We start from the raw sequence: 18,507 nt of genomic DNA, 5'->3' as shown, positions 1-18,507 counted from the left end.
TTCCCTAACCTAAAGAAAGAGATGCCCATAGGCATACAAGAAGCCTACAGAACTCCAAATAGATTGGACCAGAAAAGAAACTCCTCCCGTCACATAATAGTCAAAACAGCATGCACAAAATAAAGAAAGAATATTAAAAGCAGTAAGGGAAAAAGGTCAAGTAACATATAAAGGTAGACCTATCAGAATCACACCAGACTTCTTGCCAGAGACTATGAAAGCCAGAAGATCTTGGACAGATGACATACAGACCCTAAGAGAACACAAATGCCATCCCAGAGCTTCTGGTGCAGTACACCACAGATGTGAAGGCAACTGAGGTTGCAGAGTGTAGGGAGCGGCTAAAGATGGCGCCGACATCCGGTGGTCGTTTGTGGTAAACACCTACAGCGCATGTGTTGGCATACCCCCAGCACCTACAAGGCCAGGGTGATATTCATGCTAAATAGATATTTCATACTCCACCAATCCCCAGTGGACAAATTTACAGCCACAGTCTGTTTTGTATATAAGGCAAGTGCCTTTGTTCCTCCGGGTCCCCGTATCATCAATGAGGTGTCCTGCAATAAAGGCTGATTGAGAAGGATCCAACGGTGTTGCGTCTTCCTTGCCGGTTGAGGTGGGCGCGACAACTGGTGGCCCGTACGGGGACCGAGAAAATCTTTTCTCGTCTGGATCCAGAACTTTTTCAGCCACAGGACGGTCGGCGTCGGTAAGTTCCCAAGGGGTGGCAGTTAATTGCCGGAATTGGGACAATAGAGTTCCTAGAAGTGGAACGGTAAAGTTCCTGGAATTGGGACTATAAAGCTCTGGGATAAGGGATTGTAAAACTTCCCTGGTAGGACAATAAAGTTCTCTGGAAAAGCAGAGGCAATGATAGCCTTGGTTTAGAGGCGAAAAGGGGTTTGTGGAGCAAGGTAATGTTGTCTTTTCCATTTGATCCTTTGTGAGTTGGACTAGCACTTTTGCCTTATACTCTTTTTGTGTTGTGGTGTTGCTTCTGTCTGAATTGCCATCGTCCAGGGCACGAATGCATTTGTTGGGAAGAGTCCACTGATGAGCCACAAGATCGTGTGTAAATAAACACGCCAGCTCGCCAGCTCGCCTTGCTCGTAAATCGATCGTAAATAAGGTCAAAAGCATGGGAAGCTCACCTCCACCCCGCTCCTGTCAGCTCTTCAGGAGCTTCTTAGTCAGCGTAAGCTTAAAATTGAAAAGAAAATCCTGCTGAATTTTCTTGATGAGTGTAACCGTTGTGCCCCGTGGTTTATAGTGTCAGGATCGCTTACTTTGAGAGCATGGGAGAAGCTGGGAAAAGATCTGGATAAAGAGACTACAGTGGGCAAGCTTAAACCAGGGACAAGGCCACTTTGGCGTATGATCCGTGCCTGCTTGGAAGATAAACGATGTGAAGAAGCTGTTAGGGCAGGTCAGAGAATCCTTACAGAGCAACAGGAGAGTATGTCAGAAGGAGAGAAAGTTTTGAAGGAAGGAAAGAAAGGAAAAGGAGGAAAAGAGGTAAAAGAAAAGGCAGAAAAGATCAAGGAGAGGACAGACAAAGGCGGGAAAAGTAATCAGGATCAAGGAACATAGAAAATGTATCCCTCATTAAAGGCATTGACCTTGGAAATGTCTAGTGATTCAGAGTTTAGTGATAGTGACTTAGCTGACCTTGAGGGAGAGGCAGCTCATTATGAGAAAGAGATTTATCATTCTGACTGGCCAAACACTTACGCTATGCAGAAACAAACCAAGGACTTAAATAAGAAGGCAATTATGCCAACAGCACCTCCTGCACCATCGTATAACTTTCAAAGGAAAACAATAGTGAAGTCTGCAAGAGGTACTTCTTTTTGCCCAGAAGTGTGGAAAGAGTTAGGATTGAGTTTTCCAGTTTTTCTGGATGCAAATGGGCAGCAACATCATGAACCTGTTGACTTTAAGACAATAAAACAATTAACAGAGTCAGTCAAAACCTATGGAGTCAACTCAGCTTTTGTTATCGCTCAAATTGAGGCTCTTGGCAGATACTGTCTCACCCCTGGAGATTGGGGTAGTTTCGCTAGAGCAAGTGAAGTGAAAGGAAATTTAATTTTATGGACCCTGCTCTAGTGTCAGTGTGTTGGCTGATAGCCAACGTTAATTTTTGAAGCATAGTGTTTTATCTGTGCTTGTGCTCCCAGCCCACACAGTAGGGGGGAGCGAAACTAGCTGTGGAGCTGCTGCAGCGAGCATGGAGACTTCTCAGTCTCACCCAATTTTTCTGGCTCTTCAGGAGCTGTTTGAAAGAAAAAGGCTTAGGATAAAAAGAAGCACTATAGAGAGATTTCTTAGTGAGTGCGATGCTATTGCACCTTGGTTCGCAGTCTCTGGGAATCTCAGGTAGACAGCTGAGATAAGCTGGGAAAGATTTACATTTTGCTTGGGAACAAGGAACCTTAAAGGGACAGGCTGCGTTAGAAATGCTACAGGAGGAATGATCTGAAAAGGCTGAGAGTGAGGTGGGGGAGGACTCTAAGGAAAACAAGAACAAGAAAGGAATTTCTGCCAGTTGAAGGCCTGACCTTCAACTTTTGCTCACAGAAAGAGAGTGCTCATTAAGAGAAGCTCTTTAAGGGAGCCTACCTTATCTGTTGGTTTTATTCCAAGAGAGGAGTCAGTCTCCAACATTAAGTTATTTTTCTCTTTAGTCATCATTAACATGGAGAGTACCTTTGATCCTATCCCCACAGCAGCCAGTTCCTGCCCCTATGGTCAAAATGCCCCAGGTTGGGGGACAGAGAAGCCCCGCGGACCGCAAAACTGCCAACAGCCAAAGGTGAAAGTTAAAACAGAGAGCATTCCAGGAAACCGGTTGGCTCAAGCCTAACCAGATGTGTTTCAAATGCAGATGCTTCATCAACTCTGACAAACTTTTACTCCGACAGGACGAGATAAAAATAAAGAGGACCTGAAGATCCAATCCTTCTCCTGATTTAGTAGCTCTGTTCCAAGAACCAGGGGCCATAAAACCTTTTGGCATCCCCTTATCTCCTGGAGCCATAAAACAGGGACATATTGGGGTAAGATGGGCTAGAAAAGGCCTCGATGATTTGGGCTAGCGTGAGTAAAACTTGTAATAAAAAAGAGACAAGGTAATGGTAAAGTGTTTTTGTGTAGGCGTTCTTTTAGAGTTATGTTTTAATCTTTGGACCCTGATTAGAGATAGTTTACACCCTAGACATGAGAGAGAATGGGTTTGGGAAAAACAGTCCTCCCAGACTCTCCACAAATGCTTTGGAGAAAGAGAAAAACTTTCAGAGCTCTCCTGGGAACAGAAGAAAGGCAGGAGACGTCCTGCCTCTCTGCTGGCTCCTATTGGAGAAATGCTTATTTCTGGTTCTGAATTCCATAGATAAGATATCTGTGTCCTTTCAGTGGGACACCATCTAGTTTTTTCCCTTTATGTCTATTGTCTGTCCTTGGTGCACCAAGCTGTCCATGTCTGTCATTTTATGTCTGTGGTTTTTGTTTCTCGTTGTTTAAATGTTTTATGTTTCATGTTCAAAAAAAATGATAAAAACTTTATCTACAGGTTATTCACACCTTGATTTGGTCTTAACTCGTTTCTAAATAGAGAACAAATAAATAAAAGCAGTTTCAATAGGCTTTTGGAGCCCTATACCTACAACAAGGAGCCTAGGTCAGCTGGAGAAGCTGCCCGGGGGCGGAACATCTACAGGAGCTGATCTTAAAGGCGCCAACAGCTCCTCAGCTTCTTGGTATGGGAGCTGATGGCTGTTTCTCTTAGAAAAATCCCTGACTTGTTATTAGACTTAACAGGTGACAAGGTGCTTCTTTTAAAATCACAGCTAGAAAAGCAAAAATGGTGCTTGATCTAAATATTAAAGACATGTGTAACCACTTCAATTTTGTTTCTGACTGGTTTTAAATGTATAAATATGCTCTACATGCCTTGGTCATAGATTATTGGCCTTTAAGTTATTGGATATGGTTAAAAAATTATAACATCTATAACAAGAAGTTGACATAAAACTGATAATTTAGATAGAGTCATTCTAGACAATATGTGACATAAGCCAACCTAGAGAAACAGGTCTAAATTGAGATAATATTTTTATAGAACTCTTATCCTAGGAGCCAGGCACCCCCAAATTACAGAATGTAAAATTGTGTTAGAAGTTTTTAAAAGATTTCATGATTCTTTCAATTTAATTTCTGATTCTGCTTATGTGGTTAATGCTGTGCGCTCACTTGAAATTACAGGGCCAATTAGGTCGACTAGTACTATATGTCAAATTCTTTTAGAATTACAAAAATTAATTTGGGCCAGAAAAAAATAAGTTTTTCATACAACATATTCGAGCTCATACTAATTTACCTGGTCCCATGGCCAGTAATAACGCTCTGGTGGATGCTAGTACTCGTAGAGAATTTATTTTTCATGCAGCCCCAGTTGATCTCGCCAGAGAATTTCATCAAAAGTTCCATGTTCCTGCTTTCACTCTTCAGCAAAAATTTAAAATCTCTAGAGCTACAGCTCGTGATGTAGTATTACGTTGCCAGAATTGTGTTCAGTTTCACCACCCTCCTCAGGTGGGAATTAACCCTCGTGGCCTGATTCCATTAAAGCTCTGGCAGATGGATGTTACACACATATCTCAATTTGGAAATTTAAAATATACACATGTTTTCTTTTGATACCTGTTCCGGCATTATACATGCCACTCTGATGACTGGTGAAAAGGCTCGTAATGCCATTAGTCATTGCTTAGAGGCGTGGACAGCCTGGGGAAAGCCTGACAGTCTCAAGACAGACAACGGACCTGCCTACACTGCAAAGTCTTTTCAGGCGTTTTGCCAAACAATGCAGGTCAAACATACTACAGGATTGCCATACAATCCCCAAGGTCAAAAAATTGTAGAAAGAACACATCATACTTTAAAAGAGCTCTTACAAAAACAAAAAGGGGGAATTGCCTATGGCAGAACACTAGAGTACAGTTGTCTTTAGCTCTTTTTACTCTAAATTTCTTAATTTTGGATACGCATGGCCGCTCTGCTGCGGATCGCCATGCCGCTACTAAACCTATGATTAATCAGGTACAGACAGCTGAGACTATCACTCAGATTGTAGAAAGAACCACAGTAGCATTGGAGATACAAGAAGAAGTCAATACCCACTTGGCATCTGGCTTTCTATTAGCTAACCAACGAATAGATTTGCTTCAAGAACAAATTGAGGCATTATATCATATGACACAGCTGTCCTGGGTTTCCTCTTTTAGAGGCTTATGTGTTACTCCATTGCAAGCTAACCTTTCTCAGTATTCTCAACAGAGCAAAGAAATCTCGAATTATTTGAAAGGAAACTGGTCCATGAAAGCGGAGCGATTATCAAGACAATTGCTGATGCAGATTGCTGCCCTTAACAACACCAAAATGGAACCCATCTCGATTGGGGATTTCACCTCGTGGATCACCAATGCTTTCTCATTTTTCAAAGAATGGGCTGGCATGTTTGCCTGGGGGGCTATTGTCCTCTTGGGATGTGGAGTATGTCTATGGCTTTTTTGCCGTTTACAACGAGAACATGCTAGACACAAAGCGGTTGTTTACCAGGCTATGGCGGCCATTGAAAGCGGTGCTTCTCCCAGTGTATGGCTGGCCTCTCTGAGAGATTGAGAGTTCGCCCTAGATCATGTTTTGTCACTGTCATGTGAAGTCATTGTATCCAAAGACGGGCAACTTTCCTCAGGCTCGGACCAACCTAAGACAGGAGCCCGGTGGCGATAGGGTTAATTTCCAGTGACGGGTAAGGCCGAGTTTTTGAGAGGAACGACCTAAGACAGGAGCAATGACGTGTATTGACGTGACACCCAGATCTAGACCAGTCATGGACAGAGGTGGCCCTGCCCTGTTTGTACATTCGGGCCGGTCCCATGCCCCTCTGCTCTGTCTCTCCCCTATTATTAAGCACACACCAATAGCCCAGAACGGTGTGTTATACATTTCAGTCATCTCTAGCCATTGGGGTGCAGTCCTAACTGCAAGAGTGGCTTGCCATGGCCGAGCTGGGCACTCTGTGAGGCATGTCTGACCTCTCTCAGACCACTACCTCCACCTAATGGGTTCATTTTTAAATAAAACAAAAAAGAGGGAGATGTAGGGAGCGGCTAAAGATGGCGCCGACATCCGGTGGTCGTTTGTGGTAAACACCTACAGCGCATGTGTTGGCATACCCCCAGCACCTACAAGGCCAGGGTGATATTCATGCTAAATAGATATTTCATACTCCACCAATCCCCAGTGGACAAATTTACAGCCACAGTCTGTTTTGTATATAAGGCAAGTGCCTTTGTTCCTCCGGGTCCCCGTATCATCAATGAGGTGTCCTGCAATAAAGGCTGATTGAGAAGGATCCAACGGTGTTGCGTCTTCCTTGCCGGTTGAGGTGGGCGCGACAGCAGAGTATATTGCAGCCTTGTTTCTGGAGAGTTAGGAAAATGAAATTTCCTTGTCTTTCTAACTCAGCTGTGAAACAATTCCCTGCATACATCAATACATAACAAACTGAGTTAGGAATTGAGTGGACCAAAGAAGCCAGAGTTCATGAAGTGTCAGTTTTCTTTTTTCTTTTTTTTCCTTTTTAAAATTTTAACTATTGATTCAATGCAATCCCCATCAAGATACCAATCCAATTCTTCAAAGAGTTAGACAGAACAATTTGCAAATTCATCTGGAATAATAAAAAACCCAGGATAGCTAAAACTATCCTCCACAATAAAAGGACTTCAGGGGGAATCACTATCCCTGAACTCAAGCACTATTACAGAGCAATAGTGATAAAACTGCATGATATTGGGTACAAAGACAGACAGATAGACCAATGGAACAGAATTGAAGACCCAGAAATGAACCCACACACCTATGAACACCTGATTTTTGACAAAGGAGCCAAATCCATCCAATGGAAAAAAGATAGCATTTTCAGCAAATGGTGCTGGTTCAACTGGAGGTCAACATATAGAAGAATGCAGATCGATCCATGCTTATCACCCTGTACAAAGCTTAAGTCCAAGTGGATCAAGGACCTCCACATCAAACCAGACACACTCAAACTAATAGAAGAAAAACTGGGGAAGCATCTCGAACATATGGGCACTGGAAAAAAATTCTGAACAAAACACCAATGGCTTATGCTCTAAGATCAAGAATCGACAAATGGGATCTCATTAAAACTGCAAAGCTTCTGTAAGGCAAAGGACACTGTGGTCAGGACAAACGGCAACCAACAGATTGGGAAAAGATCTTTACCAATCCTACAACAGATAGAGGCCTTATATCCAAAATATACAAAGAACTCAAGAAGTTAGACCGAAGGGAGACAAATAACCCTATTTAAAATGGGGTTCAGAGCTAAACAAAGAATTCACAGCTGAGGAATGCCAAATGGCTGAGAAACACCTAAAGAAATGTTCAACATCTTCAGTCATAAGGGAAATTCAAATCAAAACAACCCTGAGATTTCACCTCACACCAGTGAGAATGGCTAACATCAAAAACTCAAGTGACAGCAAATGCTGGCAAGGATATGGAGAAAGAGGAACACTCCTCCATTGTTGGTGGGATTGCAGACTGGTACAACCATTCTGGAAATCAGTCTGGAAGTTCCTCAGAAAATTGTACATTCCACGACCTGAGGACTCAGGTATGCCTCTCCTGGACATATACCCAAAATATACCCCAACATATAAAAAGACACATGATCCACTATGTTCATAGCAGCCTTATTTATAATAACCAGAAGCTGGAAAGAACCCAGATGCCCTTCAACAGAGGAATGGATACAGAAAATGTGGTACATCTACACAATGGAATATTACTCAGCTATCAAAAACAATGAGTCTATGAAATTCATAGGCAAATGGTTGGAATTGGAAAATATCATCCTGAGTGAGGTAACCCAATCACAGAAAAACACACATGGTATGCACTCATTGATAAGTAGCTATTAGCCCAAATGCTTGAATTACCCTAGATGCACAGAACACATGAAACTGGAGACGGATGATCAAAATGTGAATGCTTCACTCCTTCTTTAAAAGGGGAACAAGAATACCCTTGGCAGGGAATAGAGAGGCAAAGATTAAAACAGAGGCAGAAGGAACACCCATTCAGAGCCTGCCCCACATGTGGCCCATACATATATAGCCACCCAATTAGACAAGATGGATGAAGCAAAGAAGTGCAGGCCGACAGGAACCAGATGTAGATCTCTCCTGAGAGACACACCCAGAATACAGCAAATACAGAGGCCAATGCCAGCAGCAAACCACTGAACTGAGAACGGGACCCCCCGTTGAAGGAATCAGAGAAAGAACTGGAAGAGCTTGAAGGGGCTCGAGACCCCATGTACAACAATGCCAAGCAACCAGAGCTTCCAGGGACTAAGCCACTACCTAAAGACTATACATGGACTGACCCTGGGCTCATAGGTAGCAATGAATATCCTAGTAAGAGCACCAGTGGAAGGGGAAGCCCTTGGTCCTGCTAAGACTGAACCCCCAGTGAACGTGATTGTTGGGGGGAGGGCGGTAATGGGGAGAGGATGGGGAGGGGAACACCATAAAGAAGGGGAGGGAGAAGGGTTAGGGGGATGTTGGCCTGGAAACCGGGAAAGGGAATAACATTCGAAATGTAAATAAGAAATACTCAAGTTAATAAAAAAAAAGACCAAAAAAATTTTTAATTATTTTATTTATTAACATTCCACCAGTTGCCCCACTTGGCCAGTCCTCTTCTTGTACCCATGTGCCCGGGTTGGGGATGAGGGTGGAGAGTGGTGGTGGGAGTGGGAGTGAGTGTGTGGCACAGACAAGCCCATGGATTTCTTGGTTGGTTTAGTCTCTGGGAGCTCTGAGGGATCTGGGTTAGTTAACACTCTTGGTGTTCTTATGGGGTGGTAATCCCCCTCAGCTCCTTCAGTCCTTCCCCAGTCTCTTCCATAGGTGTTTCTAACCTTTAGCTAATGGTTGGCCATAAGTATCTATATTTGTCTCGGTCAGCTGCTGCTAGGGACTCTCAGAGGACAACCATGCCGGGCTCCTGTCTGAAAGCACAATATGGCATCAGTAATTGTGTCAGAGTTTGGGGTGCATGGGATGGATCCCAAGCTGGGTTAGTCACTGGGAAACCTATCTCTCAGTCTCTGCTCTATTTTGTCCCTCCATTTCCTTTAGATTGAAGCAATTTTGGGTCAAAAAGTTGGAAGGTGGGTGGGTGGTTCCTTTCGTCAACTGGGGGCCACGTCTATCTACTGGAGGTGGTCTTTCAGGCTCCATGTCCCCACTGTTGGGTATTTGGCTAATGTCATCACCACTGAGTCCTGGTAGCCTCTTCCATCCCAGGCCTCTGAGATTTTCTAGAACTTCCCCCTCCCCCAACCCCACACTGCTGCATATTTCAATTCATCCTGCTGGTCCTCTGGGCTTCTCTCCTCTCTCCCATCCCTCATACATGACTCTGCCTCTGTTTTCCCCTCCCCATCCCCTCTTCTGCCCATGGAAGAGTTCCTCTCCCCCTCAGCCTCCCATAATACTTTCATATGAGTTATCCTCCTTCTTGTTAAGCTTCCTACAGTCTGTAAGTTGTCTCATAGATGTTCTGAACATTTTGGCTAATATTCACTTACCAGTGAGTGGGTTACCTCACACCGGGATGATATTTTCGAGTTCCATCAATTTGCCTGCAAAATTTATGATGTCTTTGTTTTTAAGTAGTATTCTATTGTGTAAATGAACCTTATTTTCTGTATACATTCTTCAGTAGAGGAACATCTGGGTTGTTTCCAGGTTATGCCTTGACAAATAAGGCTGCTATGAACATAGTGGAACATGTGTCCTTGTGGTATAGTGGAGCATCTTTCGTGTGTATTACCAGAAGTGGTATAGACTCGGTCTTCAGGTAGATCTATTTCTGTTTTTCTGAGGAACACCCAGATTGATTTCCAGAGTGGTTGTACCAGTTTGCAATCCCACCAGCAATGGAGGAGTGTTCCTCTTTCTCCACATTCTTGCCAACATGTACTATCTATGGAGTTCTTGGTCTTAGATATTCTTCTGATCGGTGTGAATTGGAATCTCAGGATCACTTTGATTTGCATTTTTTCTGATGACTAAGGATGTTGAACATTTGTTTTAAGTGCTTTTCAGCCATTTGGTATTCCTCTGCTGAGAATTCTCTGTTTAGCTCTGTACACCATTTTTTAATTGGGTTATTTGGTTTTCTGGGGACTGACTTCTTGATTTCTTTGTATATTTTGGATATTAGACCTCCATTGGATGTAGGGTTAGTGAAGATCTTTCCCAATCAGTAGGTTTCCATTTTGTCCTGTTGACAGTGTCCTTTGCCTTACAGAAGCTTTTCAGTTTCATTTTCTATTTGTCAACTGTTGTTCTTATAGCCTGAGCCATTGGTGTTCTGTTCAGGGAGTTTTCCCCTGTGCCATTGCATTTGAGGTTATTTCCCACTTTCTCTTCTATTAAATTCACTGTATCTGGTTTTATGTAGATGTCCTTGATCCACTTGAACTTGAGCTTTATACAAGGTGATAAATTTGGATCAGTTTGGATTCTTCTATATGTAGACTGCCAGTTACACCACCACCATTTGTTGAAGATGCTTTCTTTTTTTCTCACTGTATGACTTTGGTTTCTTTGTCAAAGATCAAGTGTCCAAGGGTGTGTGGATTCATTTCTGGGTCAATTCTTTTCCTTTGATCTACCTATCTGTCTCTGTACCAACAGCATGTGCTTTTTACCACTATTGCTTTGTAGTACAACTTGAGGTCAGGGATAGTCATTCCCCCAGAAGTTCTTTTATTATTGAGAATTGTTTTTGCTATCCTGGGTTTTTTATTTTTCCATATGAAGTTGAGAATTGCTCTTTCCATATCTGTAAAGAATTATGTTGGAATTTTGATGTGGATTGCATTGAATCTGTAGATTGGTTTTGGTAAAATGGCCACTTTTATTATGTTAATCCTACAGATCCATGAGCATTGGAGATCTTTCCATATTCTGAGGTCTTTTTTTCTTTCTTCAGGGACTTAAAATTCTTGTCATATAGATCCTTCACTTGTTTAGTTAGGGTTACACCTAGATATGTTATATCCTGTGGCCATTGTGAAGGGTGTTGTTTCCCTATTTTCTTTCTCAGCCCATTTATCCTTTGTATAGTGGAAGGCTACTTATTTGTTTGAGTTAATTTTATATAAAGCAATTTGCTGAAGTTGTTTATCAGCTGTAGAAGTTCTCTGGTAGAAATCCTGTCATCTCTTATGTATACTATTATATCACCTTGACTACTTTTTTTTCCAATTTGTATCCCTTTGATCTCTTTTGGTTGTCTAAATAGGCAGTCTTGTCTTGTCCCTGATTTTAGTGGGATTGCTTCAAGTTTCTCTCCATTTAATTTAATGCTGGCTGTTGGTTTGCTGTATATTGCTTTTATTATGTTTAGGTATGTGCCGTGAATTCCTGATCTAATACTTTTAACATGAAGGGAAGTTAGGTTTTGTCAAGTGCTTTTTCGGCATCTTATAAGATGATTATGCGATTTTTTGAGTTTGTTTACATGGTGGATTACATTGATGGATTTTCATATATTGAACCATCCTTGCATCTTTAGGATGAAGCCTATTTGATCATGATGAATGATGGTTTTGATGTGTTCTTGGATTTGGTTTGCTAGAGTTTTATTGAGTATTTTTACATAGATATTCATAAGCGAAATTGATAACATAGTCCTTCTGTTTGTATTTTGTGCAGTAGTTTGAGAAGTATTGGTATTAGATCTTTTTGAAGTTCTGGTAGAATTCTGCACTAAAACCATCTGGCCCTGGGCTTTTTTTGGTTGGGAGGTTGTTAACGACTGCTTCTATTTCCTTAGGGGTAATGGGACTGTTTAGATAGTTTACTTGATCTTGATTTAACATTTGTATGTGATATCTGTCGAGAACATCATCCATTTCATCTAGATTTTCCAGTTTTGTTGAGTACAGGGTTTTGTATTAAGAGCTGATGAGTCTTTTAATTTCCTCAGTGTCTGTATCCCTTTTCATTTCTGATTTTGTTTATTTGGATACTGTCTCTGTGCCCTTTAGTTAGTCTGGCTAAGAGTGTATCTTGTTGATTTTCTAAAGAACCAGCTCTTGGTTTTATTGATTCTTTGTATCGTTCTCTTTGTTTCTCATTGGTTGACTTAGGCCCTGAGTTTGACCATTTCCTACTGTCTACTCATCTTGGGTGTGTTTGCTCCTTTTTGCACTAGAGCTTTCAAGTGTGCTGTTAAGTTGCTAGTGTAGGATCTCTCCAATTTTTCTATGAAGGAACTTAGTGCTATAAATTTTTTCTCTTGACACTGCTTTCTTTGTGTCCCATAAGTTTGGGAATGCTGTGTCTTCATTTTCATGGAATTTGAAAGTCTTTAATTTTGTTCTTTATTTCTTCTCTGACCAAATTATTGTTGAGTAGAGAATTGTTCAGTTTACATGTGTATGTGGGGTTTCTGTTGTTTTTTATTGTTATTGAAGTCTAGCCTTAGTCTGTGGTGATGTGATAGGATCCACAGGTTATTTCAATCTTCTTGTATCAGTTGAGGCTTGTTTTGTATTTGATTATATGGTCAATTTTGGAGAAAATATCATGATGTGTTGAGAAGAAGGTATATTCTCTTCTTTTGGGTGAAATGTTTTATCAATATCTGCTAAATCCATTTGGCTCATAACTTTTATTAGTTTCACTGTGTTTAGTTTCTGTTTCAATGACCTGTCCATTCGTGAGAGTGGAGTGTTGAATTCTCCCAAAATTATTGTGTGGGGTTCAATGTGTGTTTTGAGCTTTATTAAAGTTTCTTTTATAAATGTGTGTGCCCTTGCATTTGGGTCATAGATGTTCTGAATTGAGACTTCATCTTGATGGAATTTTCCTTTTATGAGTATGAACTGTTCTTACCCATCTCTCTTAATAACTTTTGATTAAAAGTCTATTTTATTGGATATTAGAATACTCCATCTTGTTTGTTGGGACCATTTGCTTGGAAAACTTTTTTCTGGCCTTTTACTTTGAGGTTATGTCTGTCTTTGTCACTGAGGTGTGTTTCTTGTATGCAGCCAAATGCTGGATCCTGCTTGCATATCCAGTCTGTTAGCCTATGTATTTTTATTAGGGAATAGAGTCCATTAATGCTGAGAGATATTAAAGACCAGTGATTGTTGTTATTGGAGGTGATATGTGTGTGTGCTTTTCTTATTTTGTGTTTGTTGTGAGATGATTAATTTCTTGTGTTTTCTTGGGCATAGGCAGCCTCCTTGCATTGGAGTTTTACTTCTAGTAACCTCTGTAGGGCTCCATTAGTAGATAGATATTGTTTAAATTTGATTTTGTCATGGAATATCTTGGTTTTTCCATCCATGATGATTGAGAGTTTGGTATGGTATAGTAACCTGAGCTGGCATTTGTGTTCTCTTAGGGTCTGCATGACCTCTGTCCAGGCTGTTTTGACTTTTAGTGTCTCTGTTGTTAAGTCTGGTGTGAATCTGATAGGTCTGCCTTTATATGTTACTTGGCATTTTCCCCTTACAGTTTTTAATATTCTTTATTGTTCTGTGCATTTAATGTTTTGATTGTTATGTGATGAGAGGATTTTCTTTTCTGACCCAATCTATTTGGTATTTTGTAGGCTTCTTGCACTTTTATGGCCATCTCTTACTTTCAGGTGGGGAAGTTTATTTCTATGACTTTGTTGAAGATGTTTTCTGGTCTGTTGAACTGGGAATCTTCAGTCTCTTCTATGTCTGTTATTCTTAGGTTTTGGTCTTTTCATTGTGTCCTGGATTTCCTGGATGTTTTAGGTTAGGAAGTTTTTACACTTTGTATTTTCTTTGACTGATGTGTTAATATCATCTATGGTGTCTTCTATACCTCCTGATCTCTTTCCTAAGTTTTTCATCTTTAGTGTTGTCTCCATACATGATTTCTTTATTGTTTCTATTTCCTTTTTAGGTCTTAGACTATTTTGTTCAATTCCTTCACCTGTTTGATCATGTTTTCCTGTATTTCTTTAAGGGATTTATTTGTTTCCTCTTTAAGGGCTTCTACCTGTTTGCCTGTGTTTTCCTGTTATTTCTTTAAGTGAATTATTTATATCCTCCTTAAAGGCCTCTATTATCTTCATGAGATGGGCTTTTAGGTCAGCATTTTGCTTTTCAGGTGTGTTGGGGTATCTAGGGCTTGCTGTGGTAGGATAACTGGGTTCTGGTAGTGCCAAAATATATTTATTTCTGTTGCTTATGCTCTCGCTCTTGCTTCTTGGCATCTGGTTATCTCTAGTGTTAACTGGCCTGGATGTCTCTGACTGGAGCCTGCCTCCTTGGAGGCAAGTAGCACTTTGTGACATGGGTTAGAACAGGCCTCCTGGGATGCAGGCTGTTCAGTCTCTTGTTAGGGGAACCTCCTGTGTCCCTGGTTAGAATAGTCTCCTGTGTAACTAGGTTAGGGCAGTCCTCTGGTGACCTGGTTATGACAGACCTCCTGAGAGATAGGCAGATTGTGCCCTGGTTATGGAAGACCTCCTGAGAGACTGGTACAGTGTGGGGTGTGAAAGAGGAGGAGGCATACTGATCTGCTCTGGTGGAGGTGTAGACCGGAAGAGAGATGGGGTTTGCACAGAGGGGAGGGGGTTCCCCTGTCTGCTGGGCTCCATGGGGGTCCCAGCTTGGGCAGTTATTTGGGCAGGGGTCTCACCTGTGTCCCTGGTTACAGTAGATCTCCTGAGAGACCTGCAAACTGCGGAGTGGATAGAGGGACAGATATGCCAATCTGCCTCAGTAGAGGTGCAGATAGGAAGGGAGATGAGGTTCACTGAGGGTCAGTTTTCATAATGTCTGATTGCTCTACTATTTTAAATGTAGTTCTTAAATTAAGCAGTAAAAACATATAGTTTTCCTGAATCAGACATGGTGTTCACTGTAGCAAACAACATCCAACTTGCAAAAGCACCATCAACTAACAGGTGGAATGGATTCTACACCTTTAGACCTTGCACAAATGTGTGATGTCAGACGCTAGCTTAGTGAAAGGTACTCACTTTGGGTGCTGGTTTTGTGTGTGGATGGTGTGAATAAATGCTTTCTTTGCTCTTCGTCAGGCCTCTCTATTCGGAGTGTGTGCTGGAAAGCTGACCGCCTTCTAGCAGGAACCCAGGACAGTGAGATATTTGAAGTCATTGTTCGAGAGCGGGATAAGCCAATGCTCATCCTTCAGGGCCACTGCGAGGGGGAACTCTGGGCTCTGGCCTTGCACCCTAAGAAGCCTCTGGCTGTGACAGGCAGTGATGACCGCTCTGTCAGGTGAGGCTCCATTATACCCTCATGGACTTCCTGGGGGTCACATATTCCTTTTGCTCAAATATGTTTGCGATTTAAGGATAAAACACAGCATAGGCACACACACTTTCTAAATGGAAGCTAGGGTGTTTAGCTAACTGTTAGTTGGCTTCTTAGCATGTTGTTATCTTTTTTGGCTCCATTTAAAGTCATGAAAATCTTTTCAAAAATGAAAATGTGTGAGTACCACTTAGACTGTCTTCCAGTTGTCTTTTTAGTTCAAGAGAAGAGCCCAACACACTACTCTCTGGTAAGACAAGATTTCTTTCCCATTCATGTACTTGCCCTCCTGTAGGGGGATTGCTAGGTCATTTTAGTATTTAATTAGCGACTTTCATTCTTCATAAGACCTTCAGCCCTGATTTTAAAGTTGTCTTCAACACATGAGGTAATTATTTCTTTTTTGTAAATTCTGAAATTGGAATTTAAACATTGTCATCAAACAAAGGAGAATGTTAATTTCTGAGACAATGTTCAGACTTGAATGGTTCTCTATTCTTTAAAAGTACAATACTGGGTAAAATCATCAAATTAAGCAAGCCTCCAGTAATCTGACAACTGTTACATTCATTTCAGACTGCAATGTGTTTAATAAACTTAAAGCACTCAACAACAAGGAGGATTGAGAGTAATCATCTATTGATGGATTATTGTTTCTAAGCTTTAGAAAACTATGAAACTATAGAACCATGTAAACTATGATAAAGGCCCCTGCTTTTCCCCCACCTACTCTATAGGTTCATGTAGTTCTCAAAGCATGATATGCTCAATCCCATGTTTTAGTTCCTACCAAATGTGTAAACCTCATTAATTTCAGCCTGGGTAGAAACAGTTATTCATAGGCAACATGAATGTTTAGTTGCCATATGCATCTCTTGACTTTGTTTTCATGTTTTTTTGTTACTCTGAGCACCTTTAAAGCAGCCAAAACAGTGCCCAAAATTAACCAAATTCCTGTGACCAGTTCTTACCCATCCAAGGGAAAGAGTTCATGAAAGTCCTTGATTTTTATATTTTAGTGTTAATTCTCAGAGTTATAAACATGGCTGAGGAACTCCAGCTGGCGGAATCTGTAGTACTCTTTTTTTTTCGGCAATTAGTTTGATGAAACATCTGAGTGTATTTTTGCAGAACGTTGAAGTAAGAAGGGTAGAATCCATGCTTTCTAGAGATAAACTTAGAAGCTTTAGGGAGACAGTACAACTGACTAGAGAGTAGCAGTGTCTCGTCCTGCTGAAGGAAAATTTACATTGTTTAAAAATAGCATAAGGCTAAAGATGGCACGGTGTCATGAAAAATGGATGAAGTATTGAGAGACTATCCTGAGCTTTGGGCTGAAGACTGAAGGCTTCCTGAGGGACCAGACAGGCACTCACCACAAAGCTCCTCACCTTTCCAGATGGCTGAGTGCACTTAAGGAAACTGCCACTTGGTACTTACACTTGTTTCAGAACTGCACATTCTTGGTCCTTCTAGCAGACATTGTGTGTAAACAGAAGGCCATCTTAAGAAAGCCTTCACAGGGCCAGATAAATAACTCAGCAAGTAGAGATATCTGCTGTCAGTCCTGATGACCTGCTCAGTGCTTGGAAGCCACATGGAGGATGGCGAGAATCAATTCAGCATGTATCATCACTGTCGTCATCATCATCATCATCATCACCACCACCACCACCATCACAACCACCATCATAAAATAATCCCTTACAGAGATCAAAGGCCACAACTACAACTAACACAAAAGCTGTTATTTGCATATTGTAAATACTTCCTCTGGGTTCACTGAACTTGGGGTAGCTGGGTTAAATGCCTGGAGCTAGGAACCCTACAGTAGTTTTGCCCAAAGTTCTGTGAACTGTGCTTTGCCTCCACCAGAAGCTGTACTTTTTTGCTACCAGCAGCAGGAAGGATTGACCTATAAACAGTGGGCCATCAGTACAGGTCTGGGACTTTCAAATGATAACCATGAGTAAATTCTAGGGCTGTCCAAGAGATATCACTTGTTCTCATATCAGATACCTCCTCTCACACCCCAGGGAAGCCAGCAAATGTGATGTGTGTTTCTGTCTACATATGCTTAAGTACTATCTACTTGGAACTTTTTATGAATGCTTAAGAGAAACTAACAGTGTCCTGGCTGCTATTTTGTTAACTTGACTAAGGCTATGGAGAGGAAGGAGCCTCAATTGAGAACATGCCTCCATAAGATTCAGCTATAAGGTGTTTTCTTAATTAGTGATGTATGGGGTAGGGTCCAGGCCAAGGAGGGTGCTGCTATCCTTGGGCTGGTGGTCCTGGATTCTATAAGAAAACAGACTGAGCAGCCAGTAAGCAGCTTTCCTCCATGGCCTCTACATCAGCTCCTGCCTGCAGGTTTCTGCCCTGCTTTGGTTCCTATCCTGACTCCCTTCAGTGATGGACAGTGATGTGGAAGTATAAGCTGAATAAACTCTTTCCTCTCCAAGTTTCTTTACTTGTGGTGTATTCTCAATACACCACAATAGTAACCTCCCTAACTAAGACACAGCACTATCAGTTCCTGCCCTTGAAGCACGGTTAACAGACATTGGCATAAATACCGGACAATTCTAATTTTCAAAAAGAAGACATTTTGCAAAGTAGTGTTTATATCTTCTGGTCTGTGGGTCTCAAAATCTTTGTAAATGTAATTTCACCTCATATTTCTTGCTGAGTTTTTCAAATGGTAAAAGTGGCCCAAAGATAGACAAAACACTTTTCACAGGTTTTCTAATAGGCCCTGGTGAAGGATGCGGGTGTGAGGTTACCATGTTCTTTACTGCTGTCAGTGTGAAGAGAAGGCTTTCCTCCCCTGGGCTGGCAGATAGCTGACAGGTTGATTTGGTCTTCATTCTGCTCTCTTCTTGGTACTTAGGCTGTGGAGTTTGGCAGACCATGCTTTGATTGCCCGCTGCAATATGGAGGAAGCAGTCCGTAGTGTATCTTTCAGCCCAGATGGATCTCAGTTGGCCCTGGGCATGAAAGACGGTTCTTTCATCGTCCTCCGAGTCAGGTACATTCAATACTGAAAATCTGAGATG

General features: G+C 41.6%; 1 protein-coding gene across 1 annotated transcript in view; it reads left to right on the top strand.

Moving 5' to 3' along the window:
* Eml6 (EMAP like 6) overlaps positions 1 to 18,507 on the top strand; it is a 288,615-nt gene that overhangs the window by 158,902 nt on the left and 111,206 nt on the right. Inside the window, 2 exon segments of the mRNA XM_032915924.1 lie at positions 15,211 to 15,412; positions 18,342 to 18,479. Of these exon segments, the coding sequence (XP_032771815.1) occupies positions 15,211 to 15,412; positions 18,342 to 18,479 (340 nt within the window).

The sequence above is a fragment of the Rattus rattus genome, chromosome 11 (genome assembly GCF_011064425.1).
Source record: "Rattus rattus isolate New Zealand chromosome 11, Rrattus_CSIRO_v1, whole genome shotgun sequence".
NCBI classification, from domain to species: domain Eukaryota; kingdom Metazoa; phylum Chordata; class Mammalia; order Rodentia; family Muridae; genus Rattus; species Rattus rattus.
This window is presented reverse-complemented; position numbering and strand designations above follow the sequence as displayed.